This window comes from Antechinus flavipes, chromosome 4 (assembly GCF_016432865.1).
Source record: "Antechinus flavipes isolate AdamAnt ecotype Samford, QLD, Australia chromosome 4, AdamAnt_v2, whole genome shotgun sequence".
Classification (NCBI taxonomy): Eukaryota; Metazoa; Chordata; class Mammalia; order Dasyuromorphia; family Dasyuridae; genus Antechinus; species Antechinus flavipes.
The window spans coordinates 161,001,331-161,023,553 of NC_067401.1; the positions used below are offsets into that span (position 1 = coordinate 161,001,331).

General features: G+C 31.6%; 1 protein-coding gene across 1 annotated transcript in view; it reads right to left on the reverse strand.

Annotated features, from left to right (window-relative positions):
* Positions 1 to 4,066: 4,066 nt before the first annotated feature.
* Positions 4,067 to 22,223, reverse strand: part of PSMD12 (proteasome 26S subunit, non-ATPase 12) — a 29,861-nt gene continuing 11,704 nt past the window's right edge. The window contains exons 4-11 of the mRNA XM_051995261.1: positions 19,518 to 19,625; positions 15,011 to 15,115; positions 13,814 to 13,963; positions 13,571 to 13,705; positions 12,373 to 12,485; positions 10,812 to 10,986; positions 6,752 to 6,829; positions 4,067 to 4,974 (exon numbers count right to left, since the gene is read on the reverse strand). Of these exons, the coding sequence (XP_051851221.1) occupies positions 4,765 to 4,974; positions 6,752 to 6,829; positions 10,812 to 10,986; positions 12,373 to 12,485; positions 13,571 to 13,705; positions 13,814 to 13,963; positions 15,011 to 15,115; positions 19,518 to 19,625 (1,074 nt within the window). The 3' untranslated portion in view covers positions 4,067 to 4,764. The remainder of the gene's footprint in view (positions 4,975 to 6,751; positions 6,830 to 10,811; positions 10,987 to 12,372; positions 12,486 to 13,570; positions 13,706 to 13,813; positions 13,964 to 15,010; positions 15,116 to 19,517; positions 19,626 to 22,223) is intronic.

Genomic DNA, 22,223 nt, shown 5'->3' on the forward strand with positions numbered 1-22,223 from the left:
TACTCCCTACAGGTGTCAGTATTCAATCAAAAGAACATAGAACACAGTAAATGTTGACCAGTATGGAGCCAGTTTTCAAATGAGTGTAGGGGTGGTCTAGCTTCTAAGTCATGCAGGGCTCAATTCAAATTTGAATAAAGTTTTCTCATAAGACAGAAATTGGACTAGATTGATAACCGAATAGAAAAGGTAATAAACTAGATCCAAAATTGAATCACAAGATGGCAGCAGTATGGTTCACTCAATTCCCACAAAAAACTGATAAGAGGGTCAGACCATTCCTTTTTTATACTCATTACTTCTCTGTAGGCAGATGATGGCCTTTCCATATAAGCCTTCTTTGCTTTTCCTTGTACATGGCACTCCCATCACCTGTACTGCCTGCCCCCCATTCAATTCTGCCTCAGTGATCTCTTAAGTCTTCAGTTCTTCAGAAGCCAAGAGAAGACTTTTTGTTGGTATGTAGTCTAAACTCCTTGGTCATGCATGGCCAAACAATGGCTTTCCAAAATTCCAAATCTCCAAAGAAGTGAAGATCCACTCAATTGTCCAAGACTTGATTCCACTATTTCCCCCCCACACTATTATATTCTTCATCTCATTAAAAATTTTATAGTCTTAATAAATCAGCTAGGGAGCATTATGAACTGACTATTCATATCATCAATTCAAGAAAGCTTTGCAAAATTATCTGCAATAGACTGGGTACTTGAAATTGTACAAGAAAACATTAACTATCAATCAGAACAACAGTGAAGCAGGTAGAAGTAGCACAGCACGGTATAATTTCCGGATAAATCTCCAGGATACCAAGAAAACAATCTTGACAGCAACGTCAACTTTAATAAAGCACCCATAAATATTTAGCAAAGCCACTACTTTGGTTTTTAAAAAATTTGAATATTCAGTGAAAGCATCAATACTAAGAATTTCTGCATGAAAAAATCCTCAAACCATAAATTATATGGTAGGACTATCAAACTCTAATATAACTGATGAAACTAACATTTTAATAAGGATGAAAAACTTTTTTTTCCACAAAAAGCATCTAAATGCAACATCAGCAAATGTTTTCCTTAAAGACATATGGCCCTGTCATCACATACACAAATAGCATGAGAATTTTTTTAAAGCCAGGAAGGAAGTCAGAGGTATTTATGTCATAGAAACATAACTTCCCCTATACACACATACACACAAAAGACACAAATAGGTTGTGTTCATTTTCAAATTGTCCAATTTTTTGAATAACTGAATTTGTTTAGAATGAGTAACTTAATTTCAACAACATCTAATTTACATTTTAGGTAGCAAATGTCAAGGATTACTCTTAAATAATCAACAAACTCATTCCTAATAGCTTGTAATGTATTTTGAGTTTTTTTTCTTCTCTTTTTGACAATAGGCATATTAGAATTAAATTTATTTAGTAGTGGAAAAATAGATTTAAAAAAGTCAATTAAAAAAATATACACAAGAGGGGCAGGTAGGTGGTACAGTGGATAGAGCACCAGCCCTGAAGTCAGGAAGACCCCCGTTCAAATCTGAATTCAGACACACTTCCTGGCTATGTGACCCTGGGCAAGTCACTTAACCCCAGTTGCCTTTGGGGAGAAAAATACACAAGAAAGCAGAAAGGGTTTCAGAGAAATGGGGCAGAAATATTCCAGTTTAATCCAACCAGCCTTTAATTAAGTGCCTCCTGGGGATATTAAAACAGAAATAAAAACAAAATCTCAACTCTTGCTTTCAAGGAGCTTACATTTTAGCAGGGGATGCAAAGAGATAAATAAGGAAGAGAACAACTAAAAACAAGGAGAATGAAGAAACACTTTTCTATTTGTATGAACTAATGTAGAAAGAAACAAGAAGACAATTTATAGAATGATAACCATGTAAAGAAAAGAAATCAGAACTATGCAAGAACTCAGAACTTTAATCAGTTCATTGACTCAGCTTGGTAGTAAAGCTTACTTAGCAGAAGAGGTGGGTTATGGTACAAAAAATTGTCCAAGTAACAACATCCTGAAAATTTGAATGGATTAAACAGAAGTTAATGACTCTATGACATAAGAAATATTAAGATGAAGTCAAAAGACTGAAAAAAATATAGGGTACCTCATAGCAAAAACAAGAGACCTAGAAAACAGATAAAAGAGAAAAAATTTAAGAATCATTGAATTACCTCAATATTATAATAAAAAGAGCCTAGATATCATATTCTGAAAAATCTTCTTTTAATAACATAGAACTTATTGTTAGCAATGAATTTTTAAATAGCTTTATTTTCAAAATATGTGCAAAGACAGTTTTCAACATTCACCCTTGCAAAATCCTGCATTCTAAATTTTTTTATCCCTCTCTTCCTCTCACCCACTCTCCTAGAGAGTAAGCAATATGGAGCAATGAGTTAAAAAAATTAGTCAGAAAGGAAAAAGCCTCAAGTACTTTAGGGGACAATCCTGATCGACTGTCAAACTTGGGCAAGCCTCACTATGTTTGAAGAGGCCCATGACTAGAAGACTGACCACCAACATAAATCTTTTAAAACAATTCAGGGGACTGAGTTGTGACATATACCATTGTAAGATGTCAGTTTGGATCTTTTGAAGTAACATGATGTTAAAATGAAATAACTTGGGGGAAAAAACAGCTGAAAAAAAAAGCTGCAAAACATTTTCTCATGGGCAAAAATATTGAATAGAGGACAAAACACAAAATCTATCTGAAATATAATGTAGTTCTAGATATGAAAGCTACATTGCTTTTTATAAATTAGTAATAATTTTGAGTTTTTAAACCATTCATTACTTTCCCACAAATTTATTTTTCTTCACATGCTTTCTCCCTGATCCAATGATCTCAAAGCATTTAACATGAACTTTTAAATTTAACATTTAGAACATGATAGATGAGGACAACTTTAAAATAAATTATCTGATAGCAGGTTTAGAGAAAGTAATTATTATTAGAGAAGCATTTGTTGAAATTTGGAATTTTGAAAAAGTAGAAATTAGGTAAAAAGATTGGTGAGTTATATACCAGTTATTCTATATATTAATTATAGATCTAATATGTTCCTATTTTTAAAATAAGTCTTTTCCCCTATCTATGAATGTTGTTGATAAACAACAAGGCCCAACATCTAAGAAATATTAAAAAAATTTTTTTTTGGAACTTTGAAAACATTTAATTTGTCCAACATGTTAAATAATTCCCCACATATAGCAAATACACAGAGGAGTTAACAAATATATTCCTTATTTGATTATTGTTTAGAAAGAAAAAAAATAGCAATAGTTAAGCACTTACAAATAATATGAGATGTAAGCAATAGGAATATAGTTACAAATAGCCAGAAATTAAGATGTATAAAAAGCATCAGTTGGGAATGAGCAATGATAGATTATAATGAAAAGATAGATTGTACACATATAGCCTAAGTCAGATTTCTTGCTGTTTTGGGGAGAAGGGAAGTAATGGACAAAGGGAGAATCTTACAAAAATGAATGTTGAAAGCTATCTTTATATGTGATTAGAAAAAAAAAAGCTATATATTAAGAAAAAAAGGGAGGAGTCTATGTACTTCAACTACAAGTACAAAATGCCCAAGGCCAAAAGATGTTACACTTTCTATCGTTTTCACTCAACACATCTACAAGATGATTAATACTGACTTTATTTTTAGTGCCAGTGTGAATTCTTGATGTTTTGGAGCTTGTCATCTTGTGTGAATTTTAAGTGATAACAGATGTTACAAATGTGACAAATGCATACAATTTTCAATAAAATACAGTACTTCATTATATTCACACTAACTCAGAGCACTAATGTGATTGCAATCTTAAAATTACATAGTCCAGGATTATCTAAAAACCTCTAAATGGAAAATGAATATAAAACACTGCTCCTATTAATTAGTCTCCAAATGTTTGGAAAATTACAAGAACAATAAAAACAGGACCTAATTTAAACCCTGAAGAGGGAAAAACACCCAAGACCAACAAACAAAAATAATGTTACATTAAAAGTAGTTCAATAAGGTAGGATAACACGACTCAAGATGTGTGAACATGCCAATACCATCATATGATTTATTAATTTCAAACAACTGGTAAGGACAATGTAAGAGAAGTCCAAATGACTGAATGGTAAATCTAGTTGGTGTGCAGGGATACAGTCAAGGAGGTCTTTAACATAATTGTTGAATAACTGTTGAACATAGGCTTAATCAGGGAGCCCAGTACAACTACAAATCTTACATTCATGTAAGTCACTTTAAAAACATTATCTGTATTGCGTTTTACTTCAGTCTTATGACTTTGCCAGATGATACATTTTATTTTATAAAAACACTTGCCAAATCATTATCACAATTAATTTTCAGAAACAGAAGAAACCATGGAAAGTAAAAAAAAAATGCATATACTATTTTTTATTATGGTTGTTAGCTGAATGAAAACAAATGGTAAACTGCTAAAAGGATTTTTAACAATAGAAAAAGATTTTTGAGTAAGTTACAACACAATTTTGATTAAACAATACAGTTTGTATTATATTCTTGCATCAAATGCAAAAGCAAAGTTAAACAATTAGAAATCAAGGAAATGATGTTCAAATAATGTCTCATATTTTTACTCGTTTTATATTTCAGACTAGGAAGTGGGGAATAAGAGGGGAAAAACCCAACAGGTACACTGTAATAATAGTCTTTATGCCCTCCAATTGTAATGCTTTCTTAAAAGCTTTAGGGTATTGAATCCCTCATTGTAGATTATGTATCATCTCCTCCTTTGCTATGAGATGTGTGGTTTTGTTAACTAGAGACATCAGTGAGTTCAGTTTCTGAGACCAGTCATTTAGTAAGTTATTTGGGTCCTTCGGTCTTTGGAAGTTGATAATTCCTGCCAACCTGTCTACTTTAGCAAAGATGGTCTTATTTACTACTAAGTTTGAAAGAAATGCTTCTGATTCCTGCAAAGAAAAAAAGCAAAATTATCATTACAAGCACGCAAATAAATAAAATTCAACAAAAACAACTTATAAATTGACACAGACAACTAGTGAAGTCAGGATGCATCATCACTAATATGCAAATGCTGAAATTCTGAGTCAGTCTTTTAGATATGAAAATAGACAATCCCTATTCTTATAACTTAATCATGAAGATTATAGGGATTTTATAATTCATGCAGCTGAACTTTCAATCAAAAAGAAACAAAAAAATAAACTCTCTCTCTCTGAAAGATAGCCATCTATTATTTGCTTATAAACTTCAAGTGATTACTATTTCATAAAACTCCCCTGCTTGACTGTCTAAATTCTTAAAAAATTTTTTTTCCTTCTACTGAGCTAAAATATTCTTCTTTATATCCACCCATTAGCAGTTCCAGTACTGCCTTCTGAGGCAAGGTAGAAAAAAATGAAACCTTGCTTTCCATGTGAGAGCTTTTCAAATATTTGACAATAGTTAGTTTCTCCCTAAGTCCCTTCTATGCACTGGCAGAAGTAAGATCCTTAGTTATTATTTTAATTGTTTTTAAGACATAGTTTCCAATTGCTTCCTCTTAATTATCAATATTCCTTTGAATATGTGATGCTCCCTCCCTCCCCCCATATAAGGCCTGATTTCTACATGCTATCCTTACTCTTAACCTCTCTAATTTGCTATTAATGTAATCTATAATCAAATTACTTTCTGAAAAGAAAAACACTTTCCCTAGGTATCTATTGATGAAAGCGATCACATTTTAAGGAACCATGATGGGAGGAAAGGAAGAGTTGGGAAAAACATTTGGTGAAAATAAAGTAGAATGAGATAATTAGAAAGAAGCTTTTAATCATCTATTCATGTTCACTCACTGTCAACTAAAACCCCTGGGTTGTTTTGACAAAACTACTAGCAATCTAGGTTTTTCTGTCTTTGTTTGTACAATTTATTGTTATTAGCCTAAATTAGAGGTATCAAAACATGTGGCTCACTCACATGAGGTTAAAAACAATTCTGAGTGAAGAGCAAACCACATTAAAATGTAATTGGGAAATATTTAACAAAATAAATGAAAATATATTAAAAATAGATGTTAATATAGTGTTTTTGTAAATCAACATGCAGCCCAAATGGGATCCTTGTATAATTTAATCATCCCCACTTCTGAGTTTGAAACTGACCTAAATCACCAATAAAATTTTTTTAACAATGTCTACTTTTATTTCAACTTCAATAAAAAATCTAGGTAAAGTACAATAATTCATGAATTTATTATATTATTTATATCATTCATCTACTAAAGTTACTGTATATAAAAACTCAAATTTCTGAATCAACTTAACTTTCAAGTCATTCAATGTATTTCTGAAACACACTATACCTAAATGGCAATTTTAATTTCTATAAATAATACCCCAAAGATAATTTCAACATTTGGATTAATTTTTGGCTACAAGTCATCTCAGATAAATTCCCTAACTCAAATTTTATATAAAAAAGGTCAAGTTTTCATTTAAAATTCAAACTACATTGAATGTTATTTAACCTAGTTTTAAAATTGGCTCTGCCACTTACTACTTGGTATGATCTTCCCTCAGTCATTTAAAACTTTCTGGTCCTCAGTTTCCTCATCTATAAAATGAAAGGATTGGACTAGGCAATTTCTAAGATATCTTGCCAATAAATCTGGGATCTGTTTATATATAGACTACATAAACAGGAATGGACTAATTGGGAACAATTAAGTAAGTTAGTACTTACATCAACAGAAAGATCCAGAAGTTGAGCCATCCGCTTCATTGTTATCCTGGTATAGTATTTGGCCATTATCCTAATATTCTGAGGCCAGGGTAGGAGATGGGAGAAAGGAAATAAGTTCTTGGGGTTATATTGGATAAAAAAGAATTTATCTAGACATCTAGGATAATGCTTAAAAACCAACTTAATCATAAGGAAATTTTATTTCAAACTACTTAAAATCATTATATTTGAAAACTCAACAGTAATAATGTTACTTTAAGCTCCAGTTTAAATGTACATTCAATAAATTAAAATGACATTCACATTATGGGGGGAAAAGTGTTAAGTCCAGCACAATGAAACTAATTAATAAAATTTCAACTATAGAAACCAAAATATATTTAAGTATAATTTACAAGTTATTGTACTTAACTTTAAATTCAACTCCTTCTCAACATAACATCCATCAAGGAGAAAAATGTGTCTAAATATATATCATACAATATGCAAATATATATACAGTAAAACATTATATCTTCCTATTCCTGAAACTTAGAAGTAAACGGGTCTATTAATATAAAACTCTGATGGTAGGGGGAAAAAAGTCTTTTTATGGGTATCACAAATCTGAAAATGAAATATGGTCTGTAAAATGCCAATTAAAAAACAGTATAGATACCCAAAAGTTGATCTGAAATGAATGAACCTTTCTCCTTGAAAAATTCCAAATTATAGTGGTATATATATTATTTTAGACAAGAATTTGATATTTCTTTTATAATAGTAATGATCATACATATGTACTTGTACTGATGCTGAAGGTGATACATAATGCCTAACCTGGATCTGATAAAATTTGGACTGAGCTGGATTTTCTATTTAAGTTTTTTTCTGTCAGTTTAGTGCTATATTTAATAGAATACACAGATGTTTTACTCTTTTGCTGTGTTTTTAATTCTTTGAGTTTTAAGAATGGATGTGCCAAGGTATAGCTCTTCAAACAGCACATTTGAATGATCATTAGAAAGACTGCAATAGTTAGTTCTTGGTGTTTCATTATGAAACTGCAACAGTCACATGAAATCACTGAGGAAAAATGTGGTCAAAACCATGAAATAACATCAGGAACCAACAAACTACTGATCAAAACAGCCTAATCAGCCCCCCAGGAAACAAGTAAAGATTCTCAGGGGAACTAGAAAAATGGTGGGATTATTACTGATTCCTTTAATGCAGTATAAACTTCCTGAAGTTGGAAGATTATCTAGAAGACCAAGAAATCACTTAATCATTGCTATGAAGAAAACCCACTTATTATGGAGCAGACAATACAAAAACTAAACAAAGTTTGGAGGGGAAAAGTAACTTTTTATTGTTGAAATTCACTTTTTCACTGTAAATACTCGACACCAGTGTTAGAAATTGATGAGATAAGCCTATAAAATCTAGATAGTCTTAAGATCATAAAACATCCACCACCCCAAACAATGTTTTGGGCATTTGACTTCCAGTGTGATAGGAAGTTGTCACAATTTAGGGAATAATAAACTGATAAGTATGCTAAGAAGCAGAATTATTCCAAAATTACAGAAATTCTTAAAGAGAGAATATTTTAAAATGACCTTGCACCATGCTACGTGTCACAAAAGATTAAGAAATTTATCCAAGAGGCAGATGAAAATGTTTCACTGAAGTGAGAACTGACTGACTCGTCAATCAACTGAAAACCCATGGGTTATAACCAAGACTATATATGGAATATCGGACAATTCAAAGGTATACTTAAAGTGTGAAGTGATAAAAGTGTGGTTTCATGTGGTTTCAAAAATAGTGCCATAGAAAATGGATGTAACATTCTAAAGATTTGTAAAGCTGTAAAAAGTTATAATTTACTGTTTCAGTGAATGTTTTTGATGTAGTTAATATGCACCTGACAATAACATTTCCTTTCCCATTTCTTTTTCTTGTTCTACATCATGCAAGTTCTTTTTAAAAAGTCATATAATTGCTTCCCCATTACTATCTTTAGAGTCCAGGGCATAAATTTCCAAAATATTTATTAAATACATGATACTATTCTATGGGCTAAAGACACAAAAAACTGGAGTAGCCAAATGGCACAATGGATTATGTGACACCAGCCCTGAAGTCAAGATGGTGTGAATTTAGATCTGGCTGGAGACACTTAACACTACTTAGCTGTGTGACCCTACGCAAGTCACTTAATCCTAATTGTCTCAGCAAAACAAACAGATAAAATAGACACAAAAAAGTGAAAATCATATATAGTTCTTGGTTCACTAGGACCATACATAGCATCCTATAAGGTCCATAAAATATGTATTTAAGTCAGAATGATAAAAATCCAAATAAATATGATACAAAACATTTGAGATGGAAAATAAGAGGAAAGTAATGAAAAATGAGATTGATGAAAGAATCCAATTTGTAGTAGCATAAAGAAGATCAAATTTTTTGACTAACCTATAGTCATATGAAAAAATATTCTAAATCACTATTGATTAAAGAAATGCATATTAAAACAAGTCTGAGGATTCACCTCATACCTTTAAGATTGACTAAGGTAACCAAAAAGATAATGATAAATATTGGAGGGGATGTGGGAAAGCTGAGACAGTAACGCATTTTTTGTGAAGTTGTGAACTGATTTAGCCCATTCCGGAAAGCAATTTGGAACTATCAAAGGGCTATCAAACTATGCATACATTTTGATTAATCAATGTCTCTACTGGGTCCCAAGATATCATAAAAGAGGGGAAAGAACTCACAAGTGCAAAAATGGTTGTAGTAGCTCTTTTTGTAATGGCAAAGAATTGGAAGATGAGAGTAGCTGTCCACTAATTAGGAAATGGCTGAACAAGTTATGATAAATGAAAGTAATGGAATATTATTTGTTTTATAAGAAATAAACAGACTGATTTCAGAAAAGCCTGGAAAGACTTATATGAACTGACACAATGTAAAAGGAAAACATCGTGCACAATAACCACAAGATTATATGATGATCAATTATGACAGGCTTAGCTCTTCTCAGGAATCGAGTGAACCAAAGCAATACCAATAGATGGAAAAAGCCAACTGTATCCAAAGAGAGAACTATGGAGACTGATTCTGGATTGAATTCATTTCATTTTCACCTTTTTTGGTTTGCTTTTTCTTTCTTGTTGGTTTTTCCCTTTTGTTCTGATTCTTCTTTTCCATTGTGACTAATATGAAAATATGTTCAGTGATTGTATCTATATCAGACTGTTTGCTGTCTTGAGGAGGAGGGAGAAAAATTTGAAACTCAAAATTCTTACAAAAATGAATATTGAAAATCATTTTTATATGTACTTGAAAAAATAAAATATAGAGGGGGGAAAAAGATTTTGGGTTAAAATATATTACAGTTCTAAGTGGCAGTAAAAAAGTGAGTCTATGACTTGCACCTAAAATCTACAAACAGTTATATCTACCTATTTCTCTAAATATTCATTCTTTGTATGTGGTATCATGGAAGAAGAGTCATATTCTTTCCAAGTTGCTCTGAATGACATGCTCTCATTATTTTGAAACATATTCACTTTCCATAATGGCATACGAATGTTTTGTACGAATGAGAAAATATTGTGCAGTAAGCCTCTGATACACGGTTTTTATAATTGTTAAAAGAAATCCATTCTTTAAGAAATATTCCTCTAGTTTAAATTATGTGGATTTTGAGATTCTGACTAAAGCAGTTTTAGCAATTTTAAAAATCCAAAATTAGAAGAAATATGAAACATTTGAGATTAATATATGTGTGCTCTCAGGAATAAAAGACAGATCATTTGAATATGCAATAAACTTTATACATTATTATCACACAAGATGAGGTCCCTAAAATTACAAGGTGACAATGCCTTCTGATCAAACTCAAAGCACTAAATATTTTAGCTGAAACTTCGTAAAGGAGAACAAAAGATGAGTTAATATGATTCATTTTCGCTAGGACCACACACACAAAAATTATAATTTACAGAGTAAGAATTAAAAGTCATCAAATCTTTTATATAGGGTGAAAAAATTGCCATGTACTTACATGTTCCACAACCCTGTTTTTCAAATCTTTCCATCTTTTTTCACCTTCCTCAGTGTAACCAAAAACATCTGTTGCCGGACTCTCAAGAGAACCTTCTCTTAATTCCTTTCCATAATCCTCAACTAGTGTGGTCCAACGCATCAATTCCATAGTAGTAAAAAGCTTTAAAAGATCCCTGTTGATAATTTGAAACATTTATCATTTTAAACCACCAAAAAACTACCTTTGGTAGGACTGAAGGCAAACCCTCTAGCTTTAATAATATAATAATTAAAAAAACTATCAAGATCATTCTACTTATTTGGTTTTTATTCATAAGAAAATATAAATTGCTATTTTCCCTGATCTATTACAATTCTTTTCCTACATAATAGCCATAACCCTTTTATTCATCAGTTTTCTAATATCAACTATTACTATAGATGCAATATTAAAAGTCAAAATTTAAATTTATAGAAAAAAATATTTTTAGAGCTCTTTAGAAGTATTTATTTCAGTATATCACAAACTCTTTAAAATATTAAGTGCAAAGTTTTAATTAAATAAGTTTCTAAAGAGCTCTTGAAAATTATTAATTGATAAATAAATTGATAAATGAAATATCCTATTCTTTTCCCTTAATTTCTATCACAAAGTCCAAACATTTTACTATATATGTACCAACACTGGTAAAAAAAGAAACACATGGGTTTTATTTTCTAAATCACTAAAAAAAAAAATCACTCAAGTATTTTCAATATGTTTACTTTAGAGAGACAAATAAAACATTGCTATTTTATTCTAAGCCAATTAAACTTTCAAAGTATCATGGGAAGCTGAGAGCATGAATGTAGGAAGAGAACATGACATTCAGAGAGAATGATGCAAAATCAAGAGAAAAATACTCCATGATTACAAATTATGTAAGTGGTTAAGAGGTGTCTGAATTTCGATTAATTTCAGTGTTATTTACTTGTTTTTAAGACTTGTCAAATTATTCATGATCTTATTTCATGTTTTCTTGGCTACTGGAACAGTTAGCCATTTCCTTCTCCAACTCATTTTTAGATAGCTAGTAAATATTTGAGACTGGATTTGAACTCAGAAAAGAGCAGTCTTCTTGACTCCAGACCCCATACTCTACCTACTGTGTCACCTAGATGTTCATTAACTCTAGTATAGAATCCTGATTATGGAAAAGAAAGGATATAACATACTGCCTTTCTCAACTGCAGATATGGAATACATTGTATGCTACTTTGTCACCTGGTTTGATTACCTGTCTTCCTTTGTTAGAAAAGTATTCAATGTAGTAGGAGGGGAAAAGAGGAAAGATAATTATGTAATGACACACACATATATATTTTCCCACAGATAACAGAGATTTATTATTTTATTATGTGAATAGTACACAGGTTCAAATCAACCAAAAGTAAGCAAGGCAGAGTCATGCCTTTTCCCTATCCCCAAAGCCATCTTTTTTTTTTTTTTTTAAAGGAAAACAAAACCAAAACAATACTAAAATAGTGTTCTGTTAATAGGCAATGTTAAGGCATAGTGTATTGTTACAAAATATACTTACTTATACTTGGGAATTTCTTCTAACTTTTTGTCATTGCTTATTCGGTGAACCAAATCCGACTGTTCATTGTCAAAGGGGGACAGAATAACATAAAGAACTACACTCTTCAGAGCCTAGAAAAAGTAATTAAGTCCTTAAAAAATATGTAAGTTAAACTACAGCCATATATATTACATACTAAATAAGTGCAATTCCACCTTATATACAAGTCAAATGACTATATGACTTAAGTAGGAACTGAAATTCTGAAATGGCATTTACAGATTATTGTAACCTTTAGTCCTTATGCAGTTCTTTTTTTTTTTTTAATTTTATTTTATTTAATAATAACTTTATATTGACAGAATCCATGCCAGGGTTAATTTTTTACAACATTATCCCTTGCACTCGCTTATGTTTTGATTTTTCCCCTCCCTCCCTCCACCCCCTCCCCAAGATGGCAAGCAGTCCTATATATGTTAGATATGTATGCAGTTCTTTTTTTTTTTTTTAATAATCTTTTTTTTTTAATTTAATTTTATTTAATAATAACTTTGTATTGACAGAATCCATGCCAGGGTAATTTTTTACAACATTATCCCTTGCACTCGCCTATGTTTCGTCTTTTTCCCCTCCCTCCTCCACCCTCCCCCCCCAAGATGGCAAGCAGTCCTATATATGGTAAATATGTTATGCAGTTCTTTTTACATGAAATTTAATACTTAATTTCAAGAGGGTATTATTTTAGTCTGCTCCTCTTCAACTGGTAGCTATCTATAGTAGGTTTTGTGATTTATTCATTGGATTTATCACAGGACCTGACTTGTTTACTTTAGAATTTGAGGAAAAGTTTCTTTAAAAAAAATTAACTAAATAAACAATACTGTAGACAACATATCTAATTTAAGAATATTTTAAAAAGACAACTTTAAAGAAATTATAAAAATAAATGCTGCCAATCGCAATTTGATGAAAGTTGTGCTAGCAACTGAGTATGCATGCATGCATGGTGTGTATGTGTAAATTAAATTTTATTTCTTTAAAAGTAGCCCATGATGTTATCTGGCCATTAGCCATATCTAAATCAGAAACCACAATAGACTTTCATATGTAAATCACACCAGATAATTGCAGAAAAAAAACTAACATTTTTCTACATAAATTAAAGAGTCTAAGATATTACAACAAATAGCAATACAATTTCACATAATAATCTTACTTGTTGCCACTTTTCACTTTCAGCTTGGATACAAGGAGTATCATATATAGCTCTGTAGTGTTTACAGATGGACAAATAGGAACCTTCATGTTGATCCAGTTGAATCATTAAATTATAGTATTTCAACTTTAACTTCTGGAGGGAAAAAAAACCAACAACCCATAATGAATAAGATTCCATGGGCTATTCTATTGAAGAATTTTTAAGTTAAGAATGTAGATAAAAGTAAGGGAAAATACTTACTTCTGTATTATCTTCTTGAAAGAATTTGGTGTTAATTTTTTTGCTTATGATTTGAGTACGAATGTAATCCTTCACAGCTAGGCAAAGTCTCATTTGCTCCAAGATAAATTCCACTCTCTCTTTCTTTTCCATGGACCCATAAGTTTCCACCTGGGTGAAGAAGTAATTTTCCAGATAAATCTGTATTACTTGGTTGCATTTTTAAAAGATAATCACTTAATGATATTTTTAAATAACATAATTAAATTAAGAAGGAACAGATATAAATAATTGTCCTCACCAAATAATATTTAGGAAAAGCTCCTCAAATATTTGAAACTATGTTGGGCACAGTATAAAATTAAAAATTTCACAGTTAGCAATATCTATACACTAAAATATGAAAACAAAGATGTCATTTACTTAATTTACACTTAATTTGGTTTTTACGACCTTTTTATCTAAATAAAAATGGTTGTTCAAGACAAATGAATTGATACAGTTCACAGGGCATCCAACATTTTAAAAGCTTTGCTCAAGCAACATTATTTACATTAATGGAATTTTCAGAATAATCTAAATCATCCATGATTAAACAAACTTTAATGTGGACAGATTCTGGTTTATGTGATTACTACAACTTTTCTATGTCTATTCTTTTGTTCAACAAATTTAATTATATTTAAATTACATGCATATATGGAGATATTAAAATAAAGGTGAAACAGTTCATCAAGGACCTTAAAATCACTGTGTTAATGAATGTATAATTTATCAGAATCACACAATAAGCAAGCAGATAGGAAAAGTATCTACTGTTGAATTAAGATTTCTTGCCATTTTTGAGGCCTTGTCCCATGTACTGGATTTAACCCATTTTAGACTATAATCAAAATACGAAGCTCTAATGCTCATTACAATTTACATTAAAATTTAAAATCCAGAACCCAGAGGAAGAAACAGCACATTACTTATGTCACTTAAATAATTTATTCCGCTTTTGTAGAATTAAATGTTCAAAACTAAAACATTTGAAATTTATCTTCAAAAGTTGATTGGCAGAATTTGGTTGAAATGTAATTGCACCCATTATGACTATTTTTAAAGAAATCAGTCTTATTCTAAATAGTTGAGAAAAGAGGTTAACACTTAATATGTGTTACCTCTATAAAAAAATTACTAATTTTTGCAGATGAAGATTTGTGCATAACTCATTACCTGCAGCTCTTGCAAAATGGATGCTGCCTCTTTGACTTCACCACTTTGTTCTTTGATAGTTGCTAGTGTTTTAGTTAATCGAGCACGTTCAATTTCCACATAAATCTAGAAATAAAAGGCACATTTGCTGAAAAAAAAATCTTCCCACAGAAATGAGCTAAAACTTTAAAATAATAAGTATAATAAAATTCAACTTGATAAAATCATCTTATTTATTAGGCATATCCCTTCTCTTAAAGCAACTACCCCGCCAAAAAAATACTTAAAAGAGAATACCCCTTGATAAATATTTTCAGAAGTGTTATACTTTTATTGTTAAAGCCACATTAAGTGTTTTGGGTCTCCCAAAATATTATCTGCTATAAAAGTCCATTAAATATAATAATTTTGGTTATGTTTTCAAATATAATGCACTTCTTGCTTCACTGCCAGCTTGAATGTATCTGTGAATCTTACAATGGTGGTTGTCCCTTTACTGGAAGACACTGATGCATGACTTTTTTTTTGTTCTCTGATTTTTATCTATGTTCTCCTAGAGGAGCTCCCTGATATGCTAGAGAACTTCCTGTAATTGGTGTAGTCCTTGAAATGTCCACTGGTTATTTTTTTGCTCTCATGAAATTTTTAGCACACCGTCTTTTCAAATTTTATGTTTCTTCAATGATATCCCTTATTCCATTTCTTAAAAGTTAATCATCACCAGAAATATTTTATCCTATTAGAGCCCATTGTAAGCTTCTCTGTTGCCCACTAGAACGTTATCATTTTTTTAACTCTTTAGATAATAGGGGTTAAGTGAATTGCCTAAGGCTACAATAAGTGTCTGAAGTTGGATTTGAAATCTGATCCTCCTAAAATTCAGGGCAGATTCTCTATTCATTGTGCTACCTACCTGATCCTGGGCTTTCATAATTAAAAAAAAAAAATTCCACTAGTAAATAGGCTTAGCCCACAAATAGGCCAAAAATGAAAGAAAAGGCTTTATGTATATCAAAATCTTCAAAGTGGCATATTTATTACAGAAAAAAATGACAACATAACAAGTAATCATAGAGTGTGGTAATGGATAAATGGAAAATAAACTAGAAGAACAAGTATGACAAATCCAAAGATAATATGGAGACATATAAAATGAGGTTGAACAAAGTAGGCAGAACTAGAATACTATAAAGAGTGACTATGATAAGATAAACGCAAACACTAAAAAGAAGCTGAACTCACTGAAATTACTGAAGTTGGTCCTGGGTAACAGATGAACAAACATACTTCTCTATCTGCTTAGTAAAGAGGAAAGGGAATATGGGTATAGAATGTTACTTAAGCTATGAGATGATATTTTGTTTTGGGGTTTTGTACAACTGATTTTGTTTCAGGGAAGGGTTCAATGGGGAAGGACAGATTAAAAATAAAAGACATAAGAAATAAAAACCAAAAAAATGGGGTTTTGTGCTGAAAAGCATCATGGAATCATGAATTAATCCATACAATTTCATAAATAAAATCCAAATAGCTCTTTTCATCTAAGCAGTGGATAGAGCTGAACCTGGAGTCAGATCTGTGCTCAAATTCAGTCTTAAACTATAATTAGCTGTGTGACGCTAGACAAGTCATCATCAACTACTGCTTCAGTTTCCTCAACTATAAAAGAGAGATAGTAATAGCATCTACTTCCCAGATTTCTTGTGAGGATCAAATGAACAATTTTGGTATGGTACTTAGCATAGTGACTGGTATATAGTAATAACTTTTTCTTTCCACTCTCCTTCCTCTTCCCATTATTCATTTCTAGTTAAAACTCAATGTCTGATTCTCAATGTACCTATCCTAAATAGATGTTCTTAAGCACTAATTCTATGGTCCAGTCACTATAGTATACAACATTAATTTTTAAATTTTTATTGAACAAACTGTTCAATCCAAAAGGCTAACCTTTTCAACTACTAATTGGATCAAAATGATTAAGAACAAAGAAAACCAAAGAAAAGAACTTTGACACTACAAAGCTTGGAATTTTATCAGTGCGGGTAACCGGATTCTTTCGAACATGTATTTTGGCTGGACTAGATGGCCTATTAAATTACTCTCAGTTCTAAATCTATTATGTTTCCTCTATTCCTCATAATATAATAGGTGACATTTATGTAATGTTTTAAGGTTTACAAAGTGTCTAAGACATATTACTGAATTTATTCTTTAAGAAATTTCTCACTCTGCAACAAAGTGGGAGAGGAACCTACAAAGTTATCCAGGCTGAACTTCAGATAATAAGAATCTATCACTGGGCCTATACTTTCAAATGAGATAATATTTGTAAATTGCTTAGCACAGTGAAGAGCTCACAGTAAGCACTTAATTGGTTATTCCCATCCTCTATGCCCACTTCTTAAAGTTTTTCTAACTTGGAAGGATCTTCCAGAGCTTGTGGTCTACTGGTACAGCCTTCAAAAATCTAGGCTCATTTTCACAGTAGGTAATTATAACTTGATGAAAGTCAGTATCCTAAAAGATTTTCATAGTCAACATAACTGGGCTAAATTTATTAAGATAAAATTCAAGAGGGATAAATATGTTTGTACACTTATACCTCAAAAATCTAGAAGGCAACCAAGATGATGAATGACCTTAACTCCACGTCATATCAAGATCATCATATAAAGATAATGGCAATGTTTAATTTAGAGAAGATCAGAGGGACACAACAGCTACTATCAAATATGTGAACAGCTGCCAAGTGGAAGAATTAGATTGTTTTGCTAACTCTAAAAGGAAAAACTAGAAGTAACAAGTAGAAGCTGAAAGAGGAAAATTTAATCCTTGTGTCAAAAAAAAAAAAAAAAAAAAGTTCCTGATAATTAGTCTGAAGTCCTAGGCTGAACATTTATTTGATGTCTGCAAGCAGAGACTGGAAGATCACTTATTGGCACATTTACTTGGTCAATATTTTTTTATATTTTCTCTGAGATGGGTGGGATTAGATGACTAACCAGGTCCCTTCAAAGTCTAATTCTGTAAAATACATTTGTAACTTTGGTAGCTACAATTTTTAGACAATATTCAATCTGATTTGTACTTAATGTAATATTATAGATTAGAAATAGCTTTATACTATTAAAAACTAATGGGTTTAGAGCATACAATGCAAATAAATGAAACTAAAGGTTTAATTTTTTTCAAGAAACATTAAAATGCACTCGCAATTTAATTTGTTATTGTTGAGTCATTTCATCATGTTCTACTCTTCATAATATGTTTTGGCGTTTTCTTGGAAGGACCTTAAAGTTCATTGAGCCCAATCCCTTTATTCAAGTTATTCAAAGTTATACAGTTAATTAGTGGCAGAATTAGCACTAGAACCAAGGTCTCTTGACTTCCCAGTCCCTATTGTTGTTTAGTTGCTTTTCAGTCATGTCTGACTTTATGGGACCCTGTTTGGGGTTTTCTTAGCAAAGATACTGAAATAGTTTGCCATTTTCTTCTCTTCTAGCTTAATTGACAGATAAGGAAATTTAGGCAATCAGGGTTAAGTAACTTGCCCCAAGTCACAAAGCTAGTAAATGTTTAAGGCTAAATTTGAACTCAGAAAAATGAATCTTCCTGACTTCAGACCTAGCCCTCTATCCAGTATATCACCTAACTGCCCCAACAATCTAAATAACCTAGAAAATTATTATTATTTTTTTTTTGCTGAGGCAAATGGGGATAAGTGACTTTCCTAGGTCACACAGCTAGCAAGTATTAAATGTCTGAGACCAGATTTGAAGTCAGGTCCTCCTGATTACAGGGCTGGTGCTCTATCCACTGTGCCATCTAGCTGTTTTAGGAGATTAATTTTTAATGACAGCTTAAAACATAGATTTTTAACCTGGGGTCTATGAGTTTTGTTTTCATTAAGTCTTTTGATAGTTGTATTTCTCTTTTTCAATATAATTGGTTTCTTTCTGAGAAGAGGCCCATAAGCTTCTCCAGATTGTCAAGGGAGTTCATGTCACAAAAAAGATTCAGGCTCCTTGGCAAAAATAAAATTATTTAAAATTCAAGAATACAAAAAGAAAATAATTCCCACAAATATCAAGCCAGAAAGGGCAGCTAGGTGGCGCAGTGATAGAGCATTATCCCTGAAGTCAGGACGACCTGAGTTCAAATTTGGTCTCAGACACTTAACACTTCCTAGTTGTGTGACAATGGACAAGTCACTTAACCCCAATTACCTCAGGCTCTCCCCTGCCCTCCCCCCCCAAAAAAAAATCAAGCTAGAAAGGAATTGTCTAACATTTCTTTTAGAGAGGTACAAAAGTCAAGGAAAAAAAGACCAAACAGGAAATACCTGGTTGAGTGTTTATCTTCAACTGGCAGAGGGAATCAGCAAGAACGACTAGTTAATCTTCATTTTAATATTCCCACCTACAAAGATGGGATCATACCCAGAATCTTTCTATCCCTCAATTTTAGATAAGACATTAGAAATCATTAAATATATGCTACATGTCAATTTATGCCACTAGTTTACCTTTCCTTCTGTCACCATTCGAAGAGTATCAATTAATCGTAGTTTGATGGGAAGATCTGTGATTTCCTCAACATAAACGCAGCACTGTTGAACCATTTTTGCAACTGCCTATATAAAATAACACAAAAAGTCTGTGTAACTAAAATTAAATCTAAATAAAGCAAGTTGTTTATTTTAGTGATTAAAATAACAGAATAAAAATCTGAATCTGAAACATTTCAAAGGTGTTAAAGATCTGAATATAGTTAGAAATACACAAATACATAGCAAAGTAGCAATTCTCAAGTACTTAGCAAAAAACACAGCTGAAGAAAACTAGAGAACTAAAGATTATAGCTAATGCTCTGAAGGGTTAGTTTGCTGTGAGGTTATATAGTATGGCTACACAACACATATAGACTCTAGATGAAGGGAGTCAATGAAACAGAAGACTTCACAAGTTTCAGGTGGACAGGAGAGGAACATAAGAGCCATCTGTATATGTACCAAGAGCCTTTCAATGCATTCTCATGATGACTAATGATGGTAATCAATATTTTAGATATGGAGGGGGGCTTATGGATTAAGTCCAACACAATATAAACGTGAGACCAAAGGAACTATGAATTGCTTAAAGTGACAGAGTTGAAATTCAATCCCAGGTATTTTGAATCCAAATCCAGGGCTCTTTCCATCACACCATACTTAATGCCATTACAACAGTCACAAGAATGACATTAAGTTATCAGGAAGATTAAATTATATTCACTTTAAGGTTAGATTCTGTCTATGATAACAGAAACACACAGAGTATCATTTAGAAAAGAAAAGCTCATCAAAAAGTTTTGAAATTTCAGAACTTAGTGAACTCATCTTTAGCTACCCAAAAAAAGACCCAAAGACTTATCCACATCCCAAGATTCTACTGTGGTTTTCATATTCTTTCAATTAATGCAAGGTATTCTGTTACATAGTCCATATTCATTTGATATTGTAAGTGATAAGTCATTTCTGGGAAAATGTAATTTGATCAACTAAAATTTATCCAAGCATGAGAAATTATATTGGCATGAAAAAAATGCCACAAAAATCAATATCCTAATAAGAAAAAAAATTCCTGTTTCTATGAAAGTCACTGAAGGTAAATAATTAGAAAGGTTATGTTTTGAGTGAATTCCATACTGCTGGGCACAGAGTAATAATCAATGAATTAAGTCATTACTTTCTGGCAATCTAAAAAAAAAAACACTTAATAGCTTATTTATATTTATTTATAAATTAAGTTTTGCTCAAGGAAAAATATAATTTTCATTGATATGTAAATACAAAAGAAGCTGAATTACATTAAAACCCCTTCATCACTTTATGATATGAAGTGACACAGTTCAATTTAATAGAGATAACATTAGATTAGGTTGCAGGAGAGCTAAGTTTCTGCTACACCACTAAATAAGTTACAGAATTAACTCAAATGTTTCTTCCTCTATGAGGTTTTCCTTGATCACAACCTTAAGTAGTTTTTACTGTATTGGGTAATATCGTCATATATTGCTTTGCACTAGAAAGAATAAACGAGGAGACCTAAATTTGAACATCCCAACACTAGCTAGCTATGTGACTTTTATGTGTGTCATTTCACTTTTCTGGGATCAGTGTTACCTTTCATAAAATGAAAAGATATGGAAAGGTGTGGACTAGAAAATTTTCAATTTCTCTCTTTTAAGTCTAACTGTGCAACTACATACAGGGCTTTTCCTTTACTAAACCACACTGATAAGTTTCCTTCTAAATTTTTATTCTCTCCCAATTCCTAGACCACGGCTTTGCATGTAATAATTTCTCTGGACCTAATTTCTCCATCTGAAAAATAAGAGTATTATATTATCATTAGGGTCTCTCTCTTGGTTCTAGATTTCTAAGAGATTAAGGATCTAATCTTTTGATGATACCACTGCCTAGATTCTCTAAGTTCATACTAATTATTAAACATCTCAGATGTAGAGAAGATAGTCCTTTTTACTGTTTTCATGGTCTTCCGCAGTATCTCTAATGTAAGGCAGGTTCTACCTAATGAAGCTAGGGAATTAAGAATATCAATTCACATTGATAAATTTAATATAAAAGGCTTAATTAGTGTGGATAGCCTGAAAGTAATAAAAAGCCAACCAGAGTCCTCACACAATCAGAACATTTAAACTTCATATTCATATATGCAAGACTATCTCAATCAAAACCATAATAATCCTTAACAATGAATTTTATTTTTACCATTCTTTGAATATCATTGGTAAAAGTAATTTCAGTGATGAAACTCTCTCTACTGATACAGAACAGTACCTTCTCTGCAACTTAGTGTTACAGAATTACTAGGGGGAGGAGGAAAACAGAGAAGTGAAGTGACTTATTTTAGGTCACTACAATACATTTTAAATTGTGATTTTAAAAATTCTCTTAACCCTATAAACAGTACAGCAACTGCTCCTTGGAGCAAAAAACATGGCCCAAGAGAATTCTAAAGGACTCATGATGAAAAATGCTATACACCTCCAGAGAGAAAATTGATGAACTTAAAGGGCTAAGTAAAGCATAGTTTTTTAACCTTATTTTTCTTGAATTTTACAACATGAAATGCATTAGTCATGCAAAGCATGTAAAATAAATATCATATTGGTTGCTTTCTCAGTGAGTAGGGAAGGCAGATAATTTCCATCTCAATTTTAAAAAATG